The sequence below is a fragment of the Anabrus simplex genome, chromosome 3 (assembly GCF_040414725.1).
Source record: "Anabrus simplex isolate iqAnaSimp1 chromosome 3, ASM4041472v1, whole genome shotgun sequence".
Taxonomy (NCBI): domain Eukaryota; kingdom Metazoa; phylum Arthropoda; class Insecta; order Orthoptera; family Tettigoniidae; genus Anabrus; species Anabrus simplex.
This window is the reverse complement of record NC_090267.1, coordinates 114,363,922-114,388,401: the sequence shown is the minus strand read 5'-3', so window position 1 is coordinate 114,388,401 and position 24,480 is coordinate 114,363,922. Positions and strand designations below refer to the sequence as shown.

General features: G+C 39.0%; 1 protein-coding gene across 1 annotated transcript in view; it reads right to left on the bottom strand.

Moving 5' to 3' along the window:
• The window catches only part of CysRS (cysteine--tRNA ligase, cytoplasmic), a 123,845-nt gene that overhangs the window by 87,243 nt on the left and 12,122 nt on the right, over positions 1-24,480 (bottom strand). The window contains exons 4-5 of the mRNA XM_067142685.2: positions 16,695-16,835; positions 4,718-4,928 (exon numbers count right to left, since the gene is read on the bottom strand). Of these exons, the coding sequence (XP_066998786.2) occupies positions 4,718-4,928; positions 16,695-16,835 (352 nt within the window). The remainder of the gene's footprint in view (positions 1-4,717; positions 4,929-16,694; positions 16,836-24,480) is intronic.

Below are 24,480 nucleotides of genomic sequence, written 5' to 3'. Positions count from 1 at the left end.
CGAAATACATTATTCAATTTTAATGGAAATAGAACAAGCGCTCAACTATGAATCAACAATAGAAAGCTAGAAACGACAAGAGAAACATTCAGAAAAAAAGAGGTAAGGACAAATTCCACATCTTCACGTACTGCCATATTCAGTGATAAGCTCTTTCTTCACAATATTAGTTCTTATACAGCCATTACTTCTCAAAACTCAATAGCATTTTCCTATTTCCAAGTTTCAACACAACCATTTTCATTAAGCAGATTACCAATGAGAAGTGGAATTAACCAAGCCAGACTTAAGATACGCATGCAGAAGGAATAAAAATAAGAATTGAAATTGACTTTGAACCTATTAGGTCGTGTTACATACATTTAGTACGTGTTGAAGAGGTGTTAAGTATCGAAAAAAAAATTTTCTATTTGCTTTACGTCGCACCGACACAGGTAGGTCTTATGGCGACAATGGGATAGGAAAGGCATAGGACTGGGGAGGAAGCGGCCGTGGTCTTAACTGAGATACAGCCCCAGCATTTGCCCGGTGTGAAAATGGGAAACCACGAAAAACCTTCTTCAGGGGCGCCTGGGGCTCGAACCCACTATCTCCCGGATGCAAGTACAGAACAAAAATGGCCAACCGGACATTAGTGGGAACCGGACACCAGTGGGATCCAAACCCACAACCTCCCAATTTTTTCAGTACCTAACATCTCTTCAACACATACTAAATTTATGTAACACAACCTAATAGACTGAAAGTCAATTTCGATTACAATGCGGTCATGAAAATTCAATATTCATTGACTTGGCCCTCAACGGGCGACTTGCACGCACTCTACAGTGTGATGGCAGTAGTGCCAGACCTTAGCTTCGATCCTTTCCAACAGAAAAAAAATGACCTAGGCCACCATAGATCATTTGGTAGAGCAACCAACGCGAAATCGGGAGGTTGTGGGTTCGGATCCCACTGGTGTCCGATTGGCCATTTTTCTTCTGAACTTAACATCTCTTCAACACGTACTAAACGTATGTAACACAACCTAATAGGCTGAAAGTCAATTTTGATTACAATGCGGTAGTGAAAATTTAATATTAAAAAATAAGAATGCCTGCAGGTCAATGCCACCATTTGGCAGAATAAACCAGATCTCTCTTGGGCAATCTATGGCAGAGATTTAATCAACTCTGTCAAGTAAACACCACACGTCACCAGAGATCTTTTACATCCCAACATCATACAACACGGAGTGTCAATTGAACCTTTTTCTGCCCATCAAAAATTTGGTTACCTCTGCCGGATTTGAACCTGTCTGTTGTCTGTTAGGTCATCAGCCCAGGGGCTGGTTGGATCCTCAAGCAGCACCACCAAAGGCTATGCAGTTACAGGGAAACAGTAAAAACCAATGGCAGAGCCCAAATGAGGTGTACTAGGCAAGATGAGGAGTGAGGTAGTTTGCCATTGCTTTCCTCACTGGGCCAGAATGTGCCACTGCAGCACGACTGACCCTATGAGCAACACCTTTCATAACACTCAGAGACTATTTGTGCTCCGAATGTCATTATTCAGCACCACCCATACCCCAGCATCTTTCATATTGTCACAGCCATGGATGAGACTGGGACTTCAGTGGAAGCTTCACTTTTCTCTGGCCTGTGCCAAGAGACGATTTGAACCTATGATCCTGGAATCCAGAGGCCAACACTCTACAACTGACCCTGATGAGAGAAGTGTAGGTTAGAGAGAGAGGCAGATGAGCACAAGAAAAAGGAGAGAAACAAGTTTATAGGCCTATGGGGGGGGGGGGGGGGGGGGGCGCGAAGTCACCAATCATTAAAAGAGAAAAGGAACCCTATAAGAAAGCCAAGATAAACTCATACACAGCCAATAAAAAGTGGAACTACTGTATAACCACAAGTACCACCCGCCCTGAAATAGACCTGCATCCTATGTCTTAAAGGACAAAATTTTTAAAAAACGTTTCACTGAAACTTATTTATAATATTTGCTACATACCAAGAATGTCATTTCACAACGTATGTTTCACGAATTTACAATAGTTTCAGACAGTTTTTAAGTGTCCTTGAAATAGTACCCAATAAATTATTTAAAACACAAACAGAAAAAGCTATCAATCACAGAATGATAGTCAACACTTCATTCATCATCAGAAATACAAACTTCGGAGCTTTTTCGCTGCCATTCATAGCATTAGAAATAATACACTTCTGAAAACTTTTCCGGACAAGGTTACCAGAGATACGATCCCACGCAGTCTTTACCCACGAACAAAGCAGTTGAACTTCCAGGCGCTTAATACGACCAGTTGGCATCAGTGCACGAGTGTCAGGCGCCACCCACTCTGTATACAGCCATTTCAAGGCTGGTTTGAATGTATGGTTTACACAGACATCGAACGGCTGTAATACAGACGTCAATCCGCCCGGAATTATTACTAGATTGGTCTTTGCGTCCTTGGTTTGCTTCTTCACAACTTGTGTTGTGTGACCACGGTAGCTGTCCATAACAAGCAAGCTTTTCCGTCCAAGCAATGCACCAAGGCGACGTTGCCAAACACATTTTAGCCAGTCTTCCACTAGTAGACTGTCCATCCAACCGGAGCCCTGAGTTCCGAAGATACCACCAGCGGGTAGATTTTCTTTCGGAAGCGTCTTTCTCTTCAAGACAACGTACGGTGGAAGTTTAGTTCCATCAGCAAGTATACATAACATTATTGTACACCTCTGTTTTTCATTACCACCTGTTCTGATGGTAACACTTTTTGACCCCTTAACAATCACAGTACTGTCCGATGGCATTTCAAAATAGATGGGCATCTAATCTGCATTTCCAATATATGAAAGCAGATAAGAATTTTTCTTTTGCAACCGAATTACATGGCACTGGAAGGAAAAACAGTTTTTCTTCACAGGCAGTAGGGGAACATGCTGTGAAACTGTGGTACCCCTTCTACATAATGCTCAGTCCATTCCTCTTATAGAAATTTCTGATCCACCCTCGGCTTGCTTTAAACTCTGGCGTAGAAATTTCTTTTGCGATTTCTAATGCTTTTAATTGGCACATTTAGGTAGACACGCCGTATCCCAATTCCCACCTTTCTGTTACGTATTTGTACAGAATAATTCCAATTTCAGGAAACTGTGCACTCTGCCTGCAGAAAGCTCTATGATCACTGCTACAGTTTAAAAGAAAATCATTCTTCTTTCTCCAATCTCAAATACAAGATTCAACTGTATTGTATTTCCTACCGGCGGCACGATTTCCGATAATTTCAGCTTCCTTTATAACTTTCAGTTTTTCACTTACAGTAAAAGACCGCAAACACTTTGTTGAATTCATGTTTACATGTGGCACTCTAAGAATGAGATGGACAGCAGGCAATGGTATGTTGATAAACAGGGTTAAAAGTCAGGTTGTGAGTTTCACATATAGGAAAAGCCCTCTCAGTTTTAATTACTGCGTTGATGGGGTGAAAGTTCCTTTTGGGGATCATTGTAAGTATCTAGGTGTTAATATAAGGAAAGATCTTCATTGGGGTAATCACATAAATGGGATTGTAAATAAAGGGTACCGATCTCTGCACATGGTTATGAGGGTGTTTAGGGGTTGTAGTAAGGATGTAAAGGAGAGGGCATATAAGTCTCTGGTAAGACCCCAACTAGAGTATGGTTCCAGTGTATGGGACCCTCACCAGCATTACCTGATTCAAGAACTGGAAAAAATCCAAAGAAAAGCAGCTCGATTTGTTCTGAGTGATTTCCGACAAAAGAGTAGCGTTACAAAAATGTTGCAATGTTTGGGTTGGGAAGAATTGAGAGAAAGAAGAAGAGCTGCTCGACTAAGTGGTATGTTCCGAGCTGTCAGTGGAGAGATGGCGTGGAATGATATTAGTAGACGAATAAGTTTGAATGGCGTTTATAAAAGTAGGAAAGATCACAATATGAAGATAAAGTTGGAATTCAAGAGGACAAACTGGGGCAAATATTCATTTATAGGAAGGGGAGTTAGGGATTGGAATAACTTACCAAGGGAGACGTTCAATAAATTTCCAATTTCTTTGAAATCATTTAGGAAAAGGCTAGGAAAGCAACAGATAGGGAATCTGCCACCTGGGCGACTGCCCTAAATGCAGATCAGTATTGATTGATTGAATGTGAGACCGTAGAATGACTGCCACCGAGTGCTTACGATAGAAGAAAAGTGAAAGTGTGTTTGGAGTTGGGGGGGCGCGCACTGAGAAGCTTGGATGCCAAGTCACAGCGACCACGAGTGTGCCGATGTTTGATTTCAGGGTTGTCTGTACTTAGAAATAATTTTACTTATTATAATCTACAACCGACTTTTAGGAAAGTTTTACACACATTTTTTAAAATAGAACAAATCTCCATTATCACATGAAATACATAACAGAGAACAATAGGGTAGACACATGTCCACTTGTTATTTTCAAACAAGCGCTGTCGGAAGACGTGGTTGAATCCAGAGCCAACTCTTAAAACTAAAATACACTAAAAGATGTAACATGCCCTAAGACACGTGAAGTATCATGCGGCGAAATGAAAGGCTAGAATAAGACCCGCATCCAATTTTTAGAAGAGATATTTTCAAGAAAAAAAAAGTGCCGGTGGTATTCGGGATTATACGGTATAATAACTGTGCTTAATGAAGGGAGAGCCCACGTACAAAAACAAAAATATTTGAAGATGTTTACCTTCACCATCCTGTAACGACTTAGCATCTCCATAAGCTTCTGGCACCAACTTGGCATAGTGGTGATTGTTGCGGCTATCGAAACCACCAACATCAAAATATACAGAGCCATTGGATTCATAGGCAAGACCATTTTGTATGATTTTCTCAATATATGCTATTATCTCAGGAATATATTCACTCACTCTCGTGAGCACTGTCGGCCGCAAGACCTATGGATAAAACAATTTCAATTAGGAAAATTGTATACAAATAATGATTAAAACATATATTGATATAAACATGAAAAATTTGTCAATGCTGATATCCATTTCATAGTGATAAGAATAAAGAATAACTTCACAACAGTTTTTAAGGTAACTGTTTATTATAAAAACTGTAGTGAAGTTATCATTCATTGCTAATTAAACTTTCATAATACTTCTGCCGGATTCAAAAGAAAGAAAAGAAAGAAAGATTAAGCTCTGGTAAAAAGAAAACTGGACTATTTCAAACCTAACTGCACCAAACTATAGCTGTGTGGCATACACTATTCACTGGCATGTTCACTGCTTTAGCTATTTTAATCACAATTGAAACAGAACCACTTTTTGGCCTTCTACGAACAAACATCAAATTTAAAATTCCATAAAATAAAATAAATGTCATCTGAAATAAATACCATTTTTAACACATCATAGCCCTAAATGATCTAAAGAAATTTTCAGCTACAGACATTTATGATTATTAAAAGGATACTTGGAGTTAGGGATTACTTTGAAAAGTATCACCATTTAGAGGATGGTTACCTAGTTGTACTTCCTCTTAAAACAATAATCACCACCACTCAATCACCATTGGTCGGTTAAAAGATTATTGGTTTGTGACACAGAGACCAGAGTGGAAAGTGCTAGCTTGGTAACATTCATATGTCACCTTGTTGCAATGCTATTCCTCCATTCACACAACTTTCAGCATAAAAATGGACTATTAGGCATAAGTTAAAAAAAGTTTTGTATATCACTGTTTAAAAGTGTATTATTTTGCAAATTTATGAATAAGAGCTAATTTTGCTTTATTTCTTATTCTTTCTTGGTCTTTTCCCCAATTATTAGAGGTCAGCACCAATTAACCCAGGATTGGTAACGGCGGGTGCTGCCAGACCCCCATGGCGAAATCTCAAACTCCTGTGTCCGTATTTGGTTGGCTATACCACTAGTACTATGTCTACTTTCATTCGCACATTCTCTTAACAAGTGCTTGCATGCATCTCCAGTATTCTTTGCTTTGGAGAAAGAAAACTACCAGTTAATGTGAATGGGGTATTTGGATCCCCAAGTTACCGTTTGTGGAACTTTTCATGTACTAGACTAGGTCATTCTGTTGTAAGTACTTACATATATATGTGCATGAAGCATATGGAAAATGTTTGTGAGCCGTGAATTGATGTTGGAGAACATGCAACTAGTCTTACAACGAAACAAAATTGCAATAAAAACTCAAATGATGGCAAATGGAATTGTTATTGTATCTGCGATTTGTATCTGTTTGTTGTTGTGACAGTGAAGTACTTTACAGAATGTTGTAATTTTATTCTCCGTTAAAACCTCTCTTACTGCTTATTTAATAAAATTTGATTCAACAGTCATTTCAGTATCACAGCAGATGACAAAGTAATGGGGGTCCGAGAACAACCCACTTAACTACTGGCATTACGAAGAGTCACGTTACAACTCTCACGAGATACCCTTCCCGACACCAACCCTATGAGGAGGGATGTAATCGCTATTGCATGATTTTTTGTGGTTGGTAGTGTGATGTATGTACTGTAAATAAAGAAGTGTATTATGAACACAAACACCGACCCCTGAGCTAAAAGGAATTAACCACACATGGGTAAAATGCTCAGCCAGGAATCGAACTGGGGATGTATGAACTAAAGGCCGCAACAATGACCATTCAGTGAAGGAGCTCGACATAATTTTGCTTTATATCAAGGTGTCAAATTCAATAAATTTCATGAATATAAAAGATAATACATAATTTGGTTCTATCTGGCCAATTTGTTAAGAAAGCAGTTATATATCTTCAGTGTCGACTCAGTTAATACAACTTGAAAGCTATTCGGTCTGTTGAAACACAAATTATAACACATATAAAAGTTAAACATCCCAGTAAAAAAAAACCTGCACTAATAAACAAAGAATGACATGTTTCATTCTACAGGAACATCCTCAGATTCCATTTTTTCCTTTTTTTTTTGCTAGTGGTTTAACGTTGCACTAACACATCGAAGGTTTGCGGTGACGCAAGGATGGGAAACAGAGGATTGGGAAGGTAGCTGCCGTGGTCTTAATTAAGGTTTTGCCTGGTGTGAAAATGGGAAACAACGGAAATCCATCTTCAGAGCTGCTGACAGTGGGATTCTAACCCAGCATGCCCTGAATGCACACTCACAGCTACGCGATCCTAACCGCACAGCCAACCCACTCGGTTCAGATTTTATCAAATCACTTTTACCATGCTTATATAATTTTGTACAACTAGCTGTAGTACCCGTCATTGACAGGACAAGTATGTAGCATGTGCAAAGTTATCTAACTCCTCAGCTACCTTCCCCGTCAATATTCAGGCATGCTGTTTTACTCAGGACGCAGCAGTAATCCCATCTATCAGATATGCTTGGCAGCAGACGAAATAAATCGCATTGCAACATTGGTCAAGGTACTCTTACTGTTGATCAGTTATATGAGCTTCTGATATTGTATGTCTTCACATTTAGTTTCCTTCCGACTCTGTGATATTAGGGCATCTAATGTAAAGGGAGTCCTTCCTTCTATCATGATTCCCACTTATCTCCTTCTTCAAGCGATCGTTTAAGTGGCCATTACGGAATATTTCATCATCACATTATAAATGTCTTTCGGCAATGGGTGTGACGACTTATTCCGTTGTATGATCCGAGATCGCTTTCCTTTATGCGTGTATGTTAGTTTCAAGCTTTGTCTACAGCAGCAGCACTCTCCTAAAAACCACGTGACCGGGTGGAATGCTTTCATTCCGCGCACAGCTAGCAACCAGCCAGTACCCGCCGCGAGGCTGCTGAGAGTGGAAGATAGTGCATTATGGCAGCTGCAAGCGGAGCTCATAAACGTCTGCGAGAAGAAGAACTGTTTGATTTATTACACTGTGACAATTTGAAGAGAGTGGTGTGTCATCTGATAGCGAGACTAGTGTTGAAATGTCAGGAGACAGTGAGTGCAATGGTGAAAGCGACTCAAGTGAACGTGACGGTAGCACTAGCGGTGATATTCTGCTCTATGTATGGACAAAGATAGGATCTGAACGGCTGAGATTTACATTTACGGTGCAACCTGGACTGAATGTACAAACTGAAGACGTAAATAATCCGCTAGAATATTTTCAATTGTTTATCACGCCTGAATTAGCGGAACTAATAAGTAGGGAAACCAACCAGTTTGCTCACCAGTTCTTAAAAAGCACACCAACCTTGAAACTATATTCGAGAGTGAATCAGTGGACCGACACAAATAAAGATGAAATTATGACTTTACTTGTATTCTTCTTCTTGCAAGGCATTCATCAGCTACCTGACAACAAGAGCTACTTTTCTCGTAGACAGATATTAGAGACCCCAATATTTTTGGAGCTGTTCTCTGAAAGAAGATTTCATCTACTTCTCAAATTCTTACACTTTGTCGATAACGAAGCATACGATGAAGCCACATGCGGTCCGAAGAAACTCTACAAATTGAAACCTATTCTGGACCACTTGAATAGCAGATTCCGGTGTGTACACACCCGAAAGGGATGTGTCCGTAGATGAGTCTCTTATGTTGTGGAAGGGACGTTTGTCGTGGAAAGTTTTCATACCGTCTAAGCGCTCAGGATTCGGTATCAAATCATTTGAACTATGTGAATCTAAGCCTGGTTACGTGTGGAATTTCTTGGTGTATATAGGAAAAGACACCCAGTGTGACGAGTCTCTGAGAAATGAACCATATGGTTCAAAAGTTGTTTTGCAACTCATGGCACCACTTCTTAACAAAGGGTATTGCGCAACAATGGATAACTGGTTCTCGAGCCCAGATTTGTACAACAAGCTGTGTGATAAGGAAACAGATGCAATGTGTACATTGCATCAAAATCGACAGGGCGTTCCGCCTGAAATAAAAAACAACACACTCAGGAAGGGAAAAAAAGTAGCAGTTTATAACAGGAAATTCGTGATAATGAGGTGGAAGGATAAAAAGGATGTGCGCCTCATAAGCACTACGCACGATGAAACCATGGTGTCGTGTAGGGAGAGAGGGAAAAGAACAATGAAACCAAAGTTAGCTATTGACTACAACTGTCAGATGGGCGAAGTTGACCTGAGGGATGTGTATCTTATGAGCTATCGAAATACTCGTACAAAACTGAAGAAGTACTACCAGAAGCACTTCCGCCAGATGCTGGACGTATGCTGACTAAATGCCTACTTATTGTACAAAAAGTCAGGAGGTAAGGATACCTGATTAAAATTCCATATGAGACTTATTGAGAACATCATACTGAAGTACAATAAACACGAAAGACCGCAGCCAGGCAGACCTTTGAAGACGCCTCTCCCAACAAGAATTAATGCCCCTCTCTATTCCTCGTACATTGTTGCAACAGCACGCAAGGAAAATCCTACTCGGCGGTGTGTAGTGTGTTACCGAATGGGACAGAGACGAGAATCTAGGTATGAGTGTGAAGATTGCAAAGTAGCCCTGTGTGCTGCACCTTGCTTCCAGCGCTACCACACAGTTGTGGACTTCTGAGGATAACTTTTACGGAAGAGAAAGCAGTGCTTCAAGATTGATGAATACGAATAAAGTATTGTAAAGTAGACAATAAGTGTTGTGATCGTAATACCTAAGTATATTTCTTTTATCCTGTTATTAAATATGTTATTTGAAGAGGAGTTAGTAATGTAATGCCCTGACTGAACTTTATTACGGAGGCTTCCTTGGAACTGTAATCATTTTTGGCAAGTTGATAATAAGTGTGTATTCTTATAAAATCTGATAAAATACTTGACTACACAAGAGTATGTTATTGTAGGTTTCCTGTTGCTTTCCACACTGAGCCAGATTCTCTTTCCTTGCCCTTGACACTGTAATCAAGTTAACAGTTTGAAAGTGAGACTGTTTTTTAAACCTGATGAAAATACCTGGCCAATTAAAAGTATCTCACCGTAAGTCCCCGTTGCCTTCCTCAGTGGGCCAGGCGCCTTGCCCTTCGTACTATGATAATTTTTTACAGCTTGATACATATTCTGTACTTTTGAACCTGATAAAAATATTATACTACACAAGAGTATCGCACTATATGTTACTTCCCAGTACCTTATGGAAAATGTGTCACTGTGTTAGTAGCTCCTCGAAAGAAATGTCCTGCTTGACAGGTTAATGATTTTTTTCTCATTTTTTAATAATTATCTTCATAATTTTTCTTGTCAATATGGACCAATGACCACACAAGTTTTACACTTTAAGACAATAATGACAAAGCCATCCATCACCATCTAACACGATTCCGTGTTAGCCATGTTCGGCGTTGATATGGACTAAGCAACAAAAGTCTAAATTAATCATTTATGCTAAGGTAAAACTGTATAAGAAATAAATGATCGTAAATTGTATTCTCTATAACTTTTCGGTTGGAACAATAACATAACTATTTAAAAATTAAAATTTAGGCACCTTCCCCTAAACTACAGTTTCAACCAGCAAAAATAAAATTATTTACAGCCTAGACTGCAGTATTTTATTCCCTGACTTTACATACAGATTTTAATTAAATTTTTTCATCCATTTTATCAAGTTTTGGCATTGATACGGACTTACCAACAAAAACAGAAATTCATTAATACATCTGTTATCGTAGCTGGTACAGTAAAGATATATGACATAAATGACTGGAAATTTAATTCTATATAATGATAGTTATGTAGTATTTATCAGTAGGAGCACCAATAACATAGATATTTGAGAATTAAATTTTAGGCCCTCCCCTAAACTACCATTTCACTCAGCACGAATAAAATTATTTATAGCCTAGATTGCAGTGCCTCATTACCCGACTTTACATACTGATTTTAATTATATTTTCTTCAGCTATTCTCGTGATGTGTGTACGTACATACACAGATGACGGACAATTAAAAAGTGCATTTCCTTGTTACAGAGGACATGACCGATACAGAGATACTATTCTTTTTAAATTCTGAGCAATGTAGAGACAAAACTCTTAGTTTATATATATAGATATTGTTTATGTTGTGCATACTTGTCAATGATTGTGAACGGGTGATATTATGAACAAGTGAAACAGAATTATAAATGCATCAGTCCTCATTGTCATCTTAGAAACTTTAAAAAAGTTTTCTGTACTTACACTATGTGATCAAAAGTATCCGGACACCTGGCTGAACATGACGTACAAGTTCATGGCGCCCTCCATCGGTAATGCTGGAATTCAATATGGTGTTGGCCCACCCTTAGCCTTGATGACAGCTTCCACTCTCACAATCAAGTGCTGGAAGGTTGCTTGGGGGATGGTAGCCCATTCTTCACGGATCACTGCACTGAGGAGAGGTAGTGATGTCGGTCAGTGACGCCTGGCACGAAATCGGCGTTCCAAAACATCCCAAAGGTGTTCTATAGGATTCAGGTTGGGACTCTGTGCAGGCCAGTCCATGAAAGGGATGTTATTGTCGTGTAACCACTCCACCAAAGGCCGTGCATTATGAACAGGTACTCGATCGTGTTGAAAGATGCAATCGCCATCCCCGAAGTGCTCTTCAACAGTGGGAAGCAAGAAGGTGCTTAAAACATCAATGTAGGCCTGTGCTGTCATTGTGCCATGCAAAACAACAAAGGATGCAAGCCCCCTCCATGAAAAGCACGACAACACCATAACAACCACCGCCTCCAAATTTTACTGTTGGCACTACACACACTGGCAGATGACGTTCAACGGGCATTCGCCATACCCACACGCTGCCATTGGATCATCACATTGTGTACCGTAATTTGTCACTCCACACGTTTTTCCACTGTTCAATCGTCCAATGTTTACGCTCCTTACACCAAGCGAGGCGTCGTTTGGCATTGACCTGCGTGATGTGTGGCTTATGGGCAGTCGCTCAACCATGAAATCCAAGTTTTCTCACCTCCCGCCGAACTGTCATAGTACTTGGAGTGGATCCTGATGCAGTTTGGAATTCCTGTGTGATGGTCTGGACAGATGCCTGCCTATTACACTTTACGACCCTCTTCAAATGTCAACTTGTCAGTCAACAGACAAGGTCGGCCTGTACGCTTTCGTGCTGTACGTATCCCTTCACATTTCCACTTCACTATCACATCAGAAACAGTGGACCTAGGGATGTTTAGGAGTGTGGAAATCTCGCGTACAGACTTCTGACACAAGCAACAACCAATCACCTGACCACGTTCGAAGTCCGTGAGTTCTGCGGAGCACCCCATTCTGCTCTCTCACGATGTCTAATGACTACTGAGGTTGCTACTATGGAATACCTGGCAGTAGGTGGCAGCACAATGCACCTAAGATGAAAAACGTATGTTTTGGGGGTGTCCGGATACTTTTGATCACATAGTGTATCTTAAGCTGCTAACTGTCCATTACCTCTAATGACTATGCTTGGACTGAAGCCCGTTTCCTTGCTCCGGTCAATGTTTGCTATGTACGGGATGAGAGGAATCAATCAATCACCACTGATCTGCATTTAGGGCAGTCACCCAAGTGGCAAATTCTCAATCACTTGTTTACCTAGTCTTTTCTTCAATAATTTCAAAGAAGTTGCAAATTAATCAAACATCTCCCATAGTAAATTATTCCAATGGATAACTCCTCTTCCTATAAAGGGATATTTATCTGAATCCTCTTGAATTCTAACTTTATCTTCATATTGTAATCTTTACTACTTTTAAAAACATGTCCATATGAGTTCCAACTTTATCATTATATTGTGATTTTTATCAATTTTAAAAACACAACTCACCCTTATTCGTCCACTAATGTCATTCCATGCCATCTCTCCACTTACAGCTCAGAACATACCGCTTAGTCGAGCAGCTCATCTCCTTGCTTGGACAACAACTCTGTTCAACAGAGAGGGGAGGGGAAGTGCTACTTGGTTATATTATGCGTTATGTGTAGTAGCGAGTAAATGCATGATAATGATTTTGAAAACAAGGTGGGAAGGACATCAAAGAGTACTTTGTAAGACATTACTTTTAGTAATAAATAACCTACTAAAACGTCTCAAGTACGAGAACGCTGCCTAAATTCGAGGAATTTAATAGATAAAAATAACCTAACCCACATTCCAGATGATTAGCATCAGAGTAGCCTCTTGTGCGATTCATTAAAAGAAAAATAGAGTGAAATGTTGGTGTGGTCTTGCTTTGCTATTTAGAGGATGAGGGAAAGGCAAATACTTTATTTATCAGAGATGGGATAGGAAGTGTTATGTGGTTATATATATAATATTTGTTTTTGAAATGTATTAGTGTGAATGCACAATAATGATTTGGGTGAAATTAAAATGTAGTAATGAAGTAAAGAGTACATTTATGACATTATTCTTAGTTATAAATAACAACCTGCTCAAATGTCTTGAGTAGCAAGAACACTGCCTAAATTTAAATAATTTAGTACAGATAAAAATATCCTAACCCACATTCCAGACATTTAACATCCGAGTAGCCTCCTGTGCCATAAATTAAGCGCTAATGAAAATGCTGTGAAAAATTGTTCTGAAAATTAATTTAGTAGCACAAAGAGGATGAAATTTTCAAGTTTGTGTGACTGTTGAGGTTGGTTTGGTTGGCTCTGTTTGCAATGTGAATTTCTATTGCTTCTTTAACACATAATGATTTGCTTTTATTTTCAATGTGTAAAATTTTTAGATCTATGTTGATGTGTGTGAATTGGTGCGAGCTAACGTGTACATACTCTCTGAAGGCTGGAAGTCGATTGTTCTTTGTATCTGGTGTGGAAATTACAAATTATATAGACGGCATTGCAATTTGGTTCTCGACATTTCAGTTCATAACCTCCTGATTTAGAGAAAAAGTTTTTCTTTTAAGTTGCATTTGCTGATCTGTCTTTGCAGCACATTGTTTGTACTAAAGGTTCTTGAAAATTTCTACATGTTCTTGTTCACGCAGTTGAGATAAATCTACTTTTCTTTTTCATGTGTATTTTTGCTGGTGTTTTTGCTTCGTTTATTTAATAATTGATCCACTGTGTCAGGAGGGTGGTGGTTTTTCTTTTGCAATTTGTTTTATTATTTGTATTTCGTTACTGAAGTCTGTCATGTTTATTGATATGGAAATTGTTCTGTGTATCACTGTATTCAGTCCTGCTAATTTGTGTGCATATGGGTGGTTGGATTCAAAATCTGTTGTGTGTGATGTTTGAGTGGGTTTTCTGTATATTTTGTATGACAGCTTGTCATTATTTCTACTAATTGTGATGTCTAAAAATTAGATTTGCTTGTTAGTTTCTGGTTCCATTTTGAATGTGACTGACTTGTGTAAAGAATTCAGTGTGAACTGCTGTGCATTTGTGATGTCATTATATTATAAGTACTCAATAGGATAAGAGATGTTGGCTCTATGCCCAACCGGCTTTGCCCCTAAATGATGATGATGATGATGATGATGATGATGATGATGACTGATTTAAGGGCTTAACGTCTCGGCCATCAGTCCATTTTTACCACCAGGAATTATCTTTGTGCTCACTTGTGGTGCAGACTCAGTGAACCTCGGGGCCATGTAGCGCACCAGAAGTGGAAATCTTGTTTATAAATTTTTTACTTCCTGACAGGAAACTGAATCCACATCCTTCTAGGTGAACCGAGAATGCTTTTACTGCCTCGGCCAGGCAAGCCTTACCTCCTAACAGCATTAAGACGTAAGTATATAACAGATCAACCAGAAACAGTCCGTTGTCACAAGTGCTTGGCGTAGTTTTGACCCACTCGGCTGCAGGTAAAGGCCACAAATATCTGCTTATCCAAGTTGTAAATCTGTATCAATAAAATCTTGTATCTCTATGTAGATTACTTAGACACAATCTCCATATATTATCATTTAGCCTTTCACGGCCCGTGTAACTATTCATGAGTTGTATTTTTGGGGTTATGCCGTGTAAATCATTATAAACACACTCAACGTTTCAAAAGGAACCTTGCCTTTCTTCATCAGGAGACAAAAGAGAAAAGAAACGACGTATTGATGGTTGCTAGGAGAAAGCAACAAGGAAGCTTCAAATGGTGCCCAAAGATGTAAAGGGGACGCCATTTTAGCCCAATGCTAGAGACAGTGAGTAGTAACAGCAAAGCATTAATCTCTAATGGTTCTGATTATAGGTAGCCATGATTCACTGAGGTTGTAACCTGTATCGCGGTTGAAATTATCTGGATGTTTACGTATTTCAACCGCCTCCCTGATAATTCTTGGGCGATATTGCTTTATACGGGCAAGAACATCCACTTCTTGGAACAAGACATCATGACCAGGTGTTAGGGCATGATCAGCAACAGCTGATTTATCAGGTTGGTTGAGTCTGATATATCTGGTATGTTCTTTGATGCAAGTACACACCGTTCTCGAAGTCTGCCCAATATAAACCTTGCCACAAGTACAGGGAAGTCTGTAGATACCAGGTATCCTTACAACTCTGACTACCAGGGCCAGGAGGATTTGTGAAGCGTCAGATCTACAAGAGGAAATTAACACCTTGAGAACCACCTTTGAGAGCAACGGTTACAGCAGAGCTTTGATCTCAAGGGTTCTGAAATCGGCACATAATTGGACGTCTGTTAAGAAAAATGATGTAAAAGGAACTGCTTACCTACCTTACATACATAACACGATGGATCGTATTGCCTAAATCTTACGTAGGTACCATGTACGAACTGTTTTTGGAACATCAGTTAAGATTAGGCAACTCCTGCGACCAACTAAGGATAGTTTGCCTAAATTACAACAACCTGGTATCTACAGAGTTCCCTGTACCTGTGGCAAGGTAATTGGGCAGACTTCGAGAACGGTGTGTACTCGCATCAAAGAACATACCAGATGTATCAGACTCAACCAACCTGATAAATCAGCTGTTGCTGATCATGCCCTAACACCTGGTCATGATGTCTTGTTCCAAGAAGTGGATGTTCTTGCCCGTATAAAGCAATATCGCCCAAGAATTATCAGGGAGGCGGTTGAAATACGTAAACATCCAGATAATTTCAACCGCGATACAGGTTACAACCTCAGTGAATCATGGCTACCTATAATCAGAACCATTAGAGAGTAATGCTTTGCTGTTACTATTCATTGTCTCTAGCATTGGGCTAAAATGGCGTCCCCTTTACATCTTTGGGCACCATTTGAAGCTTCCTTGTTGCTTTCTCCTAGCAACCATCAATACGTCGTTTCTTTTCTCTTTTGTCTCCTGATGAAGAAAGGCAAGGTTCCTTTTGAAACGTTGAGTGTGTTTATAATGATTTACACAGCATAAGCCCAAAAATACAACTCATGAATAATCTCCATACAGTTACCTGCTTCATGTAAAATAATATCTAGTTTTGGAGTCTGTTTTCTAATCATAATATGGAAATGCAGCTGGACCAAGTTTCATATTTAGACTTTCACCAATCAACAACTACAGACAGGAAATTAAGTACAAACAATAGACAGGTTTAAGAGTCAGCAGGGGAAATGATGATGATGATGATGATGAGACAAAATTAGTGGTGATGGTGGTGGTTGGAAGTTTAAAACAAACATTTCATCCTTTCACAATTAGTATTGGTTCTAACAGGTGGGTACATGCAACTAGAAAAGGAAATAAAATAATATTACATCATGAATCTAGATCTATACTAGTGCTTGACTAGATCTACAAATAAATCTTACATTCAGAGCATCCATGTCATGATGGAATTCGGCTTCCCAATGTCGAGGAAGTTTGGAGAAAATAGAGTTATCCGTAACTGATGCTCCATGTTTGCCATCCAGCCATTCAGACAATGGATCACGAGCTTCTTTCAAGAGACTCTGAAATTGAAGGAAAAGTAGCAGTAATTTTCCAGGCAGGTATTGAAAGCAAAAAATCTGCTCGACCACAGGCTAACAAAGACATAAAACCTTCAATATACAACAATTACTCTTAAAATTATCGAGCAATGATTCAAGATTCACCCAGCAGTGGCATACCGCACATTTAAACATATTAACAATGTGGTTATGGACAACAAACGTGTAACTGTGAACAAAATAATATTATGTCATGAATAGGTGCAGCACCTTTTCATACAGATAGCACAATAAATATATTTGGCTACATGAAATGAAGCAAAATAAACACAGTTTGTTGCACCTTTTTTGTGAGAGTACTACATTTTACAACATTTATTATAATTTGGGTCCACCTTATTCAATACATAAAAACATTATAATAAATGTTGTAATCTTGATTCAATATAGACAAACAATGAAGTTTATTGATTTAAGTACTACATTTTGTCACCTTTTACGTACTGTTTCATGCTTCAGCACCTTTCCCCCCCCCCCCCCCCCCACTTTTATCTGGTTTTTCAAAGATTAGACAGATCTTTTCTCCTCTTGAATAGATTTTTAATTTTATTTAATCAGAAGTCAACCATAGTCAGTAAATAAATATTAAAATATAATTTATGGAAACCATCAGTAATTCATATCCCAACAACAATGGCCAATCTGCAGCTGTGAAATCAAATTAAAATTTAAACAATGATGCAACAGTTTAAACCAAGTTCAGTTAGTAATGGCATGAATTTAACAGTTCCACCAATCGACTGTGTACTCTCTCGTTGGCAGTGTTTGTGTTTTACCAGTCCAGACCAGAACGTATTATTCACATCACAAAATGACACCAAAGGTTGAGAAGGAGAACTAGTATTCACTTTCAGAAGAATTCAATATGCAATTTATCATAACTAACGGCATGATTCTTCAATGTGCCGAATGCGAAGTAAAATTGCAATCAGTCAAGCATCAAAAAATGGAATAAACCAGCACATCCAGTATGGCAAATATGTACAGAACATTGAACTTTGCAAGTTGAAAATTAAGTAAACTACTGATACATGTCTTCACTTCAGGATCTGAAGAGCAATGATCATTGCTTGAATTCAGTGTGGATCTTGCCAGAACATTAATCCAGTCAAGAATTCCAGTTCATAAGGTAACGTTTTGTGCCAAGAAGTGACCCTCCACAGTTTCTTGTCACCACAAGGTGGGGTAATTGGATAAGATGCGCATTTTTCTTGTGTGAAAACATTGATAAAATCAGATGCTTCATATGTGCCCTAGACTCAATGGACGCAGCACGCTCAACAATTACGTACTCGACAGCAAAGACCTTAAGTTGGAACTTTTTGCAATGCATGGCTACAAGTATTTGCCTGATGTGATTCAGAGTTTGGAAGAAGAAGGTATGGAGGAGTATAGTGGAAGAAGTTGGCGAGTGTTAGGGACAACCTTGATGGATTTGTTGAAGACAAACCTTTGCTATTTTGACTGAAGTCCCTTTACAAGGGCTTATAAAATATGCTCCATTGGTTTCTGTGGATGTCGAGCGGAGTTTCTATTATGAGGATCTACTGAACTCAAAGCGCCAGCAACTTACTGTCAAAAACATTGAAATGTTGTGCGTAATCCAATATAACAAGTTTATTATTTATTAGAACCCAGTAAATGGGACAAAGAAAGTTCATGTAACTGGTTTAAACCTTAATAAAGAGATTTCGCAAACACCTTCTTTTTTTTTTTTTGCATGTTTTTGTACGTATTTTCAGAACCTATCCCCCACTTTTCTGACCCCACTTTCCACCTTAAAATCCTTTCCCTAGTCATCAGCATGCTTTTACTATCTTTGTACGAAGATAAAGGAAACAGAGCAAAGCAAATCTTTATGGAGTCCAAGAAGGAATCGTGGGAAGTGTTTGGTAATAACCTCGAGAAGGACTTGGGAAAGTAAGTGTCTGCACAATATTGATATAGCTAGATCTGAGAAAGGTCTGCTCAGAGTGGGTTCCAAGAAAAAGGACAGCTGCCCATAAAGAAACAGCGTGCATCGAACTCTTACCGTTGTACGAGAATACTGGGGATATGAAGGGAATCCGAGTGTAACACCTCATTCCCTTGTAATTATTATCACAAGACCTAGGAGACAGAAACATAAGTTTGTCTACAGATGGATCAGGGTAGAAAATATCCAGGATGCCAAAATTACAGTAGATATACTCGGAGTCAGCTCAAGTCCCACTGGTGTCCGGCTGGCCATTTTTGTTCTGTACTTAACATCTCTTCAACACGTACTAAATGTACGTAACACGACCTAATACGTTGAAAGTCTGTTTCGATTACAATACGGTTGTGAAAATTCAATATTCATTGACATGTCCCACAACGGGCGACTTAAACGCACTCTACAGTGTGCTAGCAGCAGTGCCAGACCTGTAGCTCAGATCCTTTCAAACAGAACAAAGATGGCCTAGGCCACCATAGCTCAATTGGTAGAGCAACCAACGCGAAATCGGGAGGTTGTGGGTTCGGATCCCACTGGTGTCCGGCTGGCCATTTTTGTTCTGTACTTAACATCTCTTCAACACGTACTACATGTACGTAACACGACCTAATACGTTGAAAGTCTGTTTCGATCAGTCCCTTTGACGTTACATAAAAGACCTTACATTACCCACCAGGTTCAGGACGATAACCAAGATGTAGAAGGGGAAGGGGGGAAATGTTCACACGTGGAAGCATATTTTCCTAAGTTCTTCAGTTGACTACCGGTTTAACATCAAAAGGACCGATTAGGACTTGAGTTGACGCCGACTATAGAAGTATGTATGGTGTCGAGTATCCCTCACTGCACATAATTAAGTCATACTTAAATAACAGATACCAGTTTGTCTTGATTACAAATAGGTGTACCCCGGCTATTTAAACTGCGTGCCTTCTCTATGGCCATCTACGTCAGTGAACTCAAACTTTCAAAACTTTCTTCTCCGATGGTTAGATAGCTCTAGCATCTCTGGTGGACTAAGTCCCAGTTAATTGCCAGAGAAAATTAATTTGATATAGTTGGTAAACCTTTCTTCTGATGATTATTTTATGTACCAAAGTTGTCAATACTTCACCTGGTTCCTCCTCTAAGGTAATCTGCCTATCGCATGCCTGTACCTAATTTCTCTAGCCAATCAAACCTGGCGGGGAGTGTATGGAAATTTAGCCTATCAGCGCTCTGGGGTTTAATTTAATCTGGAACTTCCCTATATGGAGCTATTTAAGCAGAGCACTTTAGGGCCGTCTTGTCTGATTTGCTGCGGTTATTGAGAGTGCGACTTGACGGAGGTTAAAGAGGGCCAGGAGGCAAGGTGCGGCCGGCGTGAAGAAGAGCCAGCACTAAAAAGTATTGACAGAATTTACCTAAACATGTGATTGTGCCGACGTGAGTTTCAAGGGGGAAATTTCAGTAGTTTTCTTAATATCTAATATGTAATCTTATCTTTTGGGCTGAAATGTAGGGCCTTCTGCTCAGTCTTAGGACTCTATTTAAATTTCCTACTTGGAAAATATTTAATGTAAGGGAGCACGAGCGGTGACCTTTGGAACTCTCCCCTTCTGCTTTTGAGCTGGGTGACTAAAGTTTTCAACCTCTAAATTTGGGAAATCTTATCTCGGCCTTCACATTTCCCCCCTTTAATCATCCTTATTAGTATGGGATTAGCCCACTTAGGTTCTTGTTTCTTCCTGAATGTTCGTTAAGGAATGCTGGTGTTTCACCTCCTTGCCTTTTGTTCATGGCCTGTTTTGTGTAACCTTTTCTTTTTATTCTTAAGCCCTTGTAGTATGGGTAATTATGCCCCTGTATATTCTTTATAGTTCTTTGGATAACCATGTCTATGTTTAGGTCCCCTTGAGGAACAGTACTAATAACTGTGAAACCTTGTAATGGATAAGCCCACCATGGGGCAACCTGTATATTAACAAGACGAAGTTGGGGTCACCCAATTGGTTACTAGAATAATTGAAAATGTAAATAGCAACTGACTGCTTGATTGAGGCTAGCCTGTATGTATTTTTGGAGCTCAGACTCTATAATATTGTACCTGTTAGGACCAACTATGCTTTTTCATAATATTGTACCTGTCAGGAGCATTATGCTCTTTCATATGTAGGTTAACGACTGGGAGTTTCTCCCCATTAATCTTGCACATGATTAAGGATTTCTAAGTCCAATGCATTGTTGGAACTGACGAGCTCATTGTTAATGTGAATATCCCCAAGTAATATTTCAACTGTTTCTTGTTATTACCATCTCTGAATTTTAAGAAAGGAAAGAAATAAAATTTCCAATTTTTGTTAAAGTAAATGTCTACTCTAAGTGATCCCCTGTCCAGCCATTCAACCTAGGCTCTTCCTATTTGTGAGCCACGGAAAAACGGTAACAAGTGGTAGCAGAGTACGATTGAATAGGCCTAGACAACGCCCCTTTTGACTATTTTCACTAAATTTGGTATTCAAACACTAGAAATTTTTCAGGTTTCTAAATTTTCTAATTGTTTCAAAATTACTATTCATTATGTCTGGCCCCAGACACATTCTTGCTCCTTGGTATTTATGTAAGGAGGAGCTCCTTTACGAGCTGGCAATTAGAAAGGTTCCGTCTGATGGCACAGTTGCAACAGACGCATCAAGGTTAAAGGATTCTTTAGAATTACCTATTTCTATTCCTGTTTATGGAGAGAAGGAAGTTAGTGAGTCATTGTCCACGATCACCATTAATATTGCTGATCTTGCTTGTTATTAGTTTTTTTGAAGGAAGTAAACCCTCCAGTAACCAACTAAAATGTTTTCAGGCCAGGCTGTTTCATTTTTATAACAGAGTGGGGGATCTGTTGTCTCTTAAGCTGAGCAAAGAACATTCTAGTATGGCTAACTCACTAAGTCAACATATCTGTGAGTTATCTAATAAGGTGAATCAATTGTTGTCCGGGTTTATTAGTGGGAAGAGCGATTATGTTGCCCCATTAACTATGAATGTGGAAGAGGACCATAATAAGTTTTCGGATAGTAGAGAATCTATTGAACCACAGAATGTGTCTGCCCCATCTGAACGGATTGTTAATGCCATGGGTAACCCACAACAACTTCCCCTGTTTTTCATTAGCAATGCCACTTTTGAACCACCTAACCCTTTGGTAGCCTCACCTGTATTATCCCCAGGCTTTAGTAGTTCCCCACATCCTCTAGCCATGTTGCTTAAAGGGATTTCAAGATTTTCGGTCAAATCCACGAATGACATCATTTCATTTTTAAGATTCCTAGTAGAATCTCAAGATCATGCTTTGGTGTTTACTCTCACACACACACTAAAATTTTGCAAATCATATATCCTTACACCATCGGTGTCTTGTCAGACAAGACTATTAAAGCTATATAAACTATATCGGAAAGGAGCTCCATTGAGACATTCCATGCACACCTGCTGGTGAACTTTATTCCTTTTAGAGCAGTCTTCTTTAATTCAGAAATACTATTTCAGGGTTCAGAGGCTAGATGAAAATCTACCTGATTTTGTTCAGGACATTCAATTCTACACCAGAGTTTTTGCCTTGCACTATTCCGAAGGTCAGATAGTACAGACTATAACAGAAGGCATTTCTCCATCTTATCACTCTTATTTGTGCTTTGCTTCCCGTCCTCCAACAATTAGGAAACTTGAGGCTATGTTTGTTTCAGCGGGAGTGAAGTATGCTAACACCCTAAGAATTGTGCACGATCCACCACCTTCTTCTAATGTTTCTCGGCCACCCCTGTGTAGAACTTTCTCTCTTTGTAAATGTTATGCTTGTGGGTCTGCGGACCACTTAAGGAATAAGTGTCCCCTACATATGATATATTCAAAATTAGATTTTCCACCTATTCAATACAGTAATATTTTTTCAATGCAAATGTTTACATTACAATATGGTACTAGTTTCGACCCTACTCGAGGTCATCATCAGCCGTGAATACTCATTTACACAATTAAGTCAAATTGTCCTAAAAGAACATTTTAAATAAAACATTATGTTAAAATAGATGATATTACAATAACTAGCTAAAAATTAATGTGTAAATACAAAGATGATAAAACAATATGATCTAATAGGCCGTTATGAAATGGTTATATTTAAGATCAAGTGGTAAAGTTGTGCCACGAGAAAATGGGTTAACAGAATTTAATGAAAATCGGTATATAGAGTCGGGGAGTAAGAAACTACAGTCTAAGATATAAACAGTTATATTCACCCTAGATGAAATTGTAGTTTAGCTTTTTATCGTGGCTCCACGTCGATATGGACTTAGCAACAAAAATACAAATTCATGAATATCTGTGTTATCATAGCCAGTACGGTAAAAATGTATAAGACATAAATGGTCAGAAATTTAATTCTATATAACTTTTGTTATGTTATGTAGTATTTATCGATACAACCACTAATAATATAACTATTTGAGAATTAAATGTTAGGCCTTCCACTAAACTACCATTTCATTTGTTAAAAATTTGTTTTACGTCGCACCGACATAGATACGTCTTATGGCGACGATGGGATAGGAAAGGCCTAGGAAGTGGAAGGAAGCGGCCGTGGCCTTAATTAAGGTACAGCTCCAGCATTTGCCTGGTGTGAAAATGGGAAACCACGGAAAACCATCTTCAGGGCTGCCGACAGTGGAGTTCGAACCCACTATCTCCTGATTACTGGATACTGGCCGCATTTAAACGACTGCAGCTATCGAGCTCGCCCTACCATTTCATTCAGCGTGAATAAAATGATTTATAATCTAGATTGTAGTGACTCATTCTCCGACTTTGTATACCAGTTTTCAATGAGATAGGACCACTAATAGGGTAAATATTTAAGAATTAAATTTTAGGCCTTCCCCTAAACTACTATTATACTCAGCGTGAATAAAATTATTTACAGCCTAGATTGTAGCGACTTATTCCCCGACTTCGCATACTAATTTTTATTAAGATAGGGCCACTAATAACAAATATTTGAAAATTAAATTTTAGGTCTTCCCCTAAACTACCATTTCTATCATCATGAATAAAATTATTTATGGCTTAGATTGTAGCGACTTATTCCCCGACTTTGCATACCGATTTTTATTAAATTCTTTTTAGCTGTTTGCTAGTGATGTGTGTACATACATACAGACAGAAATTACGGAAAAGTAAAAAGTGCATTTCCTTGTTACTGTGGACATGACCGATACAGAAATACCATTCTTTTCAAATTTTGAGCAATGTACAGACAAAAATCTTATTTTATATATATAGATGGACAAGACACCCAGAATGATCTGGAAATGGGAACTACTAAAATCTTCTGCGGGCTTATATAAAGAGCTCAAATGGCACACATCAGTCAGTCTCAAGTGTCAAGTCTTGAGTGTATCAATCACGAGTAAACGTAAACAGCTGTGAAGTCATTCATCAGGTTCGAGACCATTAACCAGCTGAGCGGAGTTCAATGAGCCTTGCTAGTTGAGAAATGTTCTGAAACAACAATGCACTGTGAGAAACTGTGTGGAGAACAGAAGTTCGATGAACTACTGATTGTGCGCATGTTCAAATGTGCTACGATCGTGAGTGGAATGA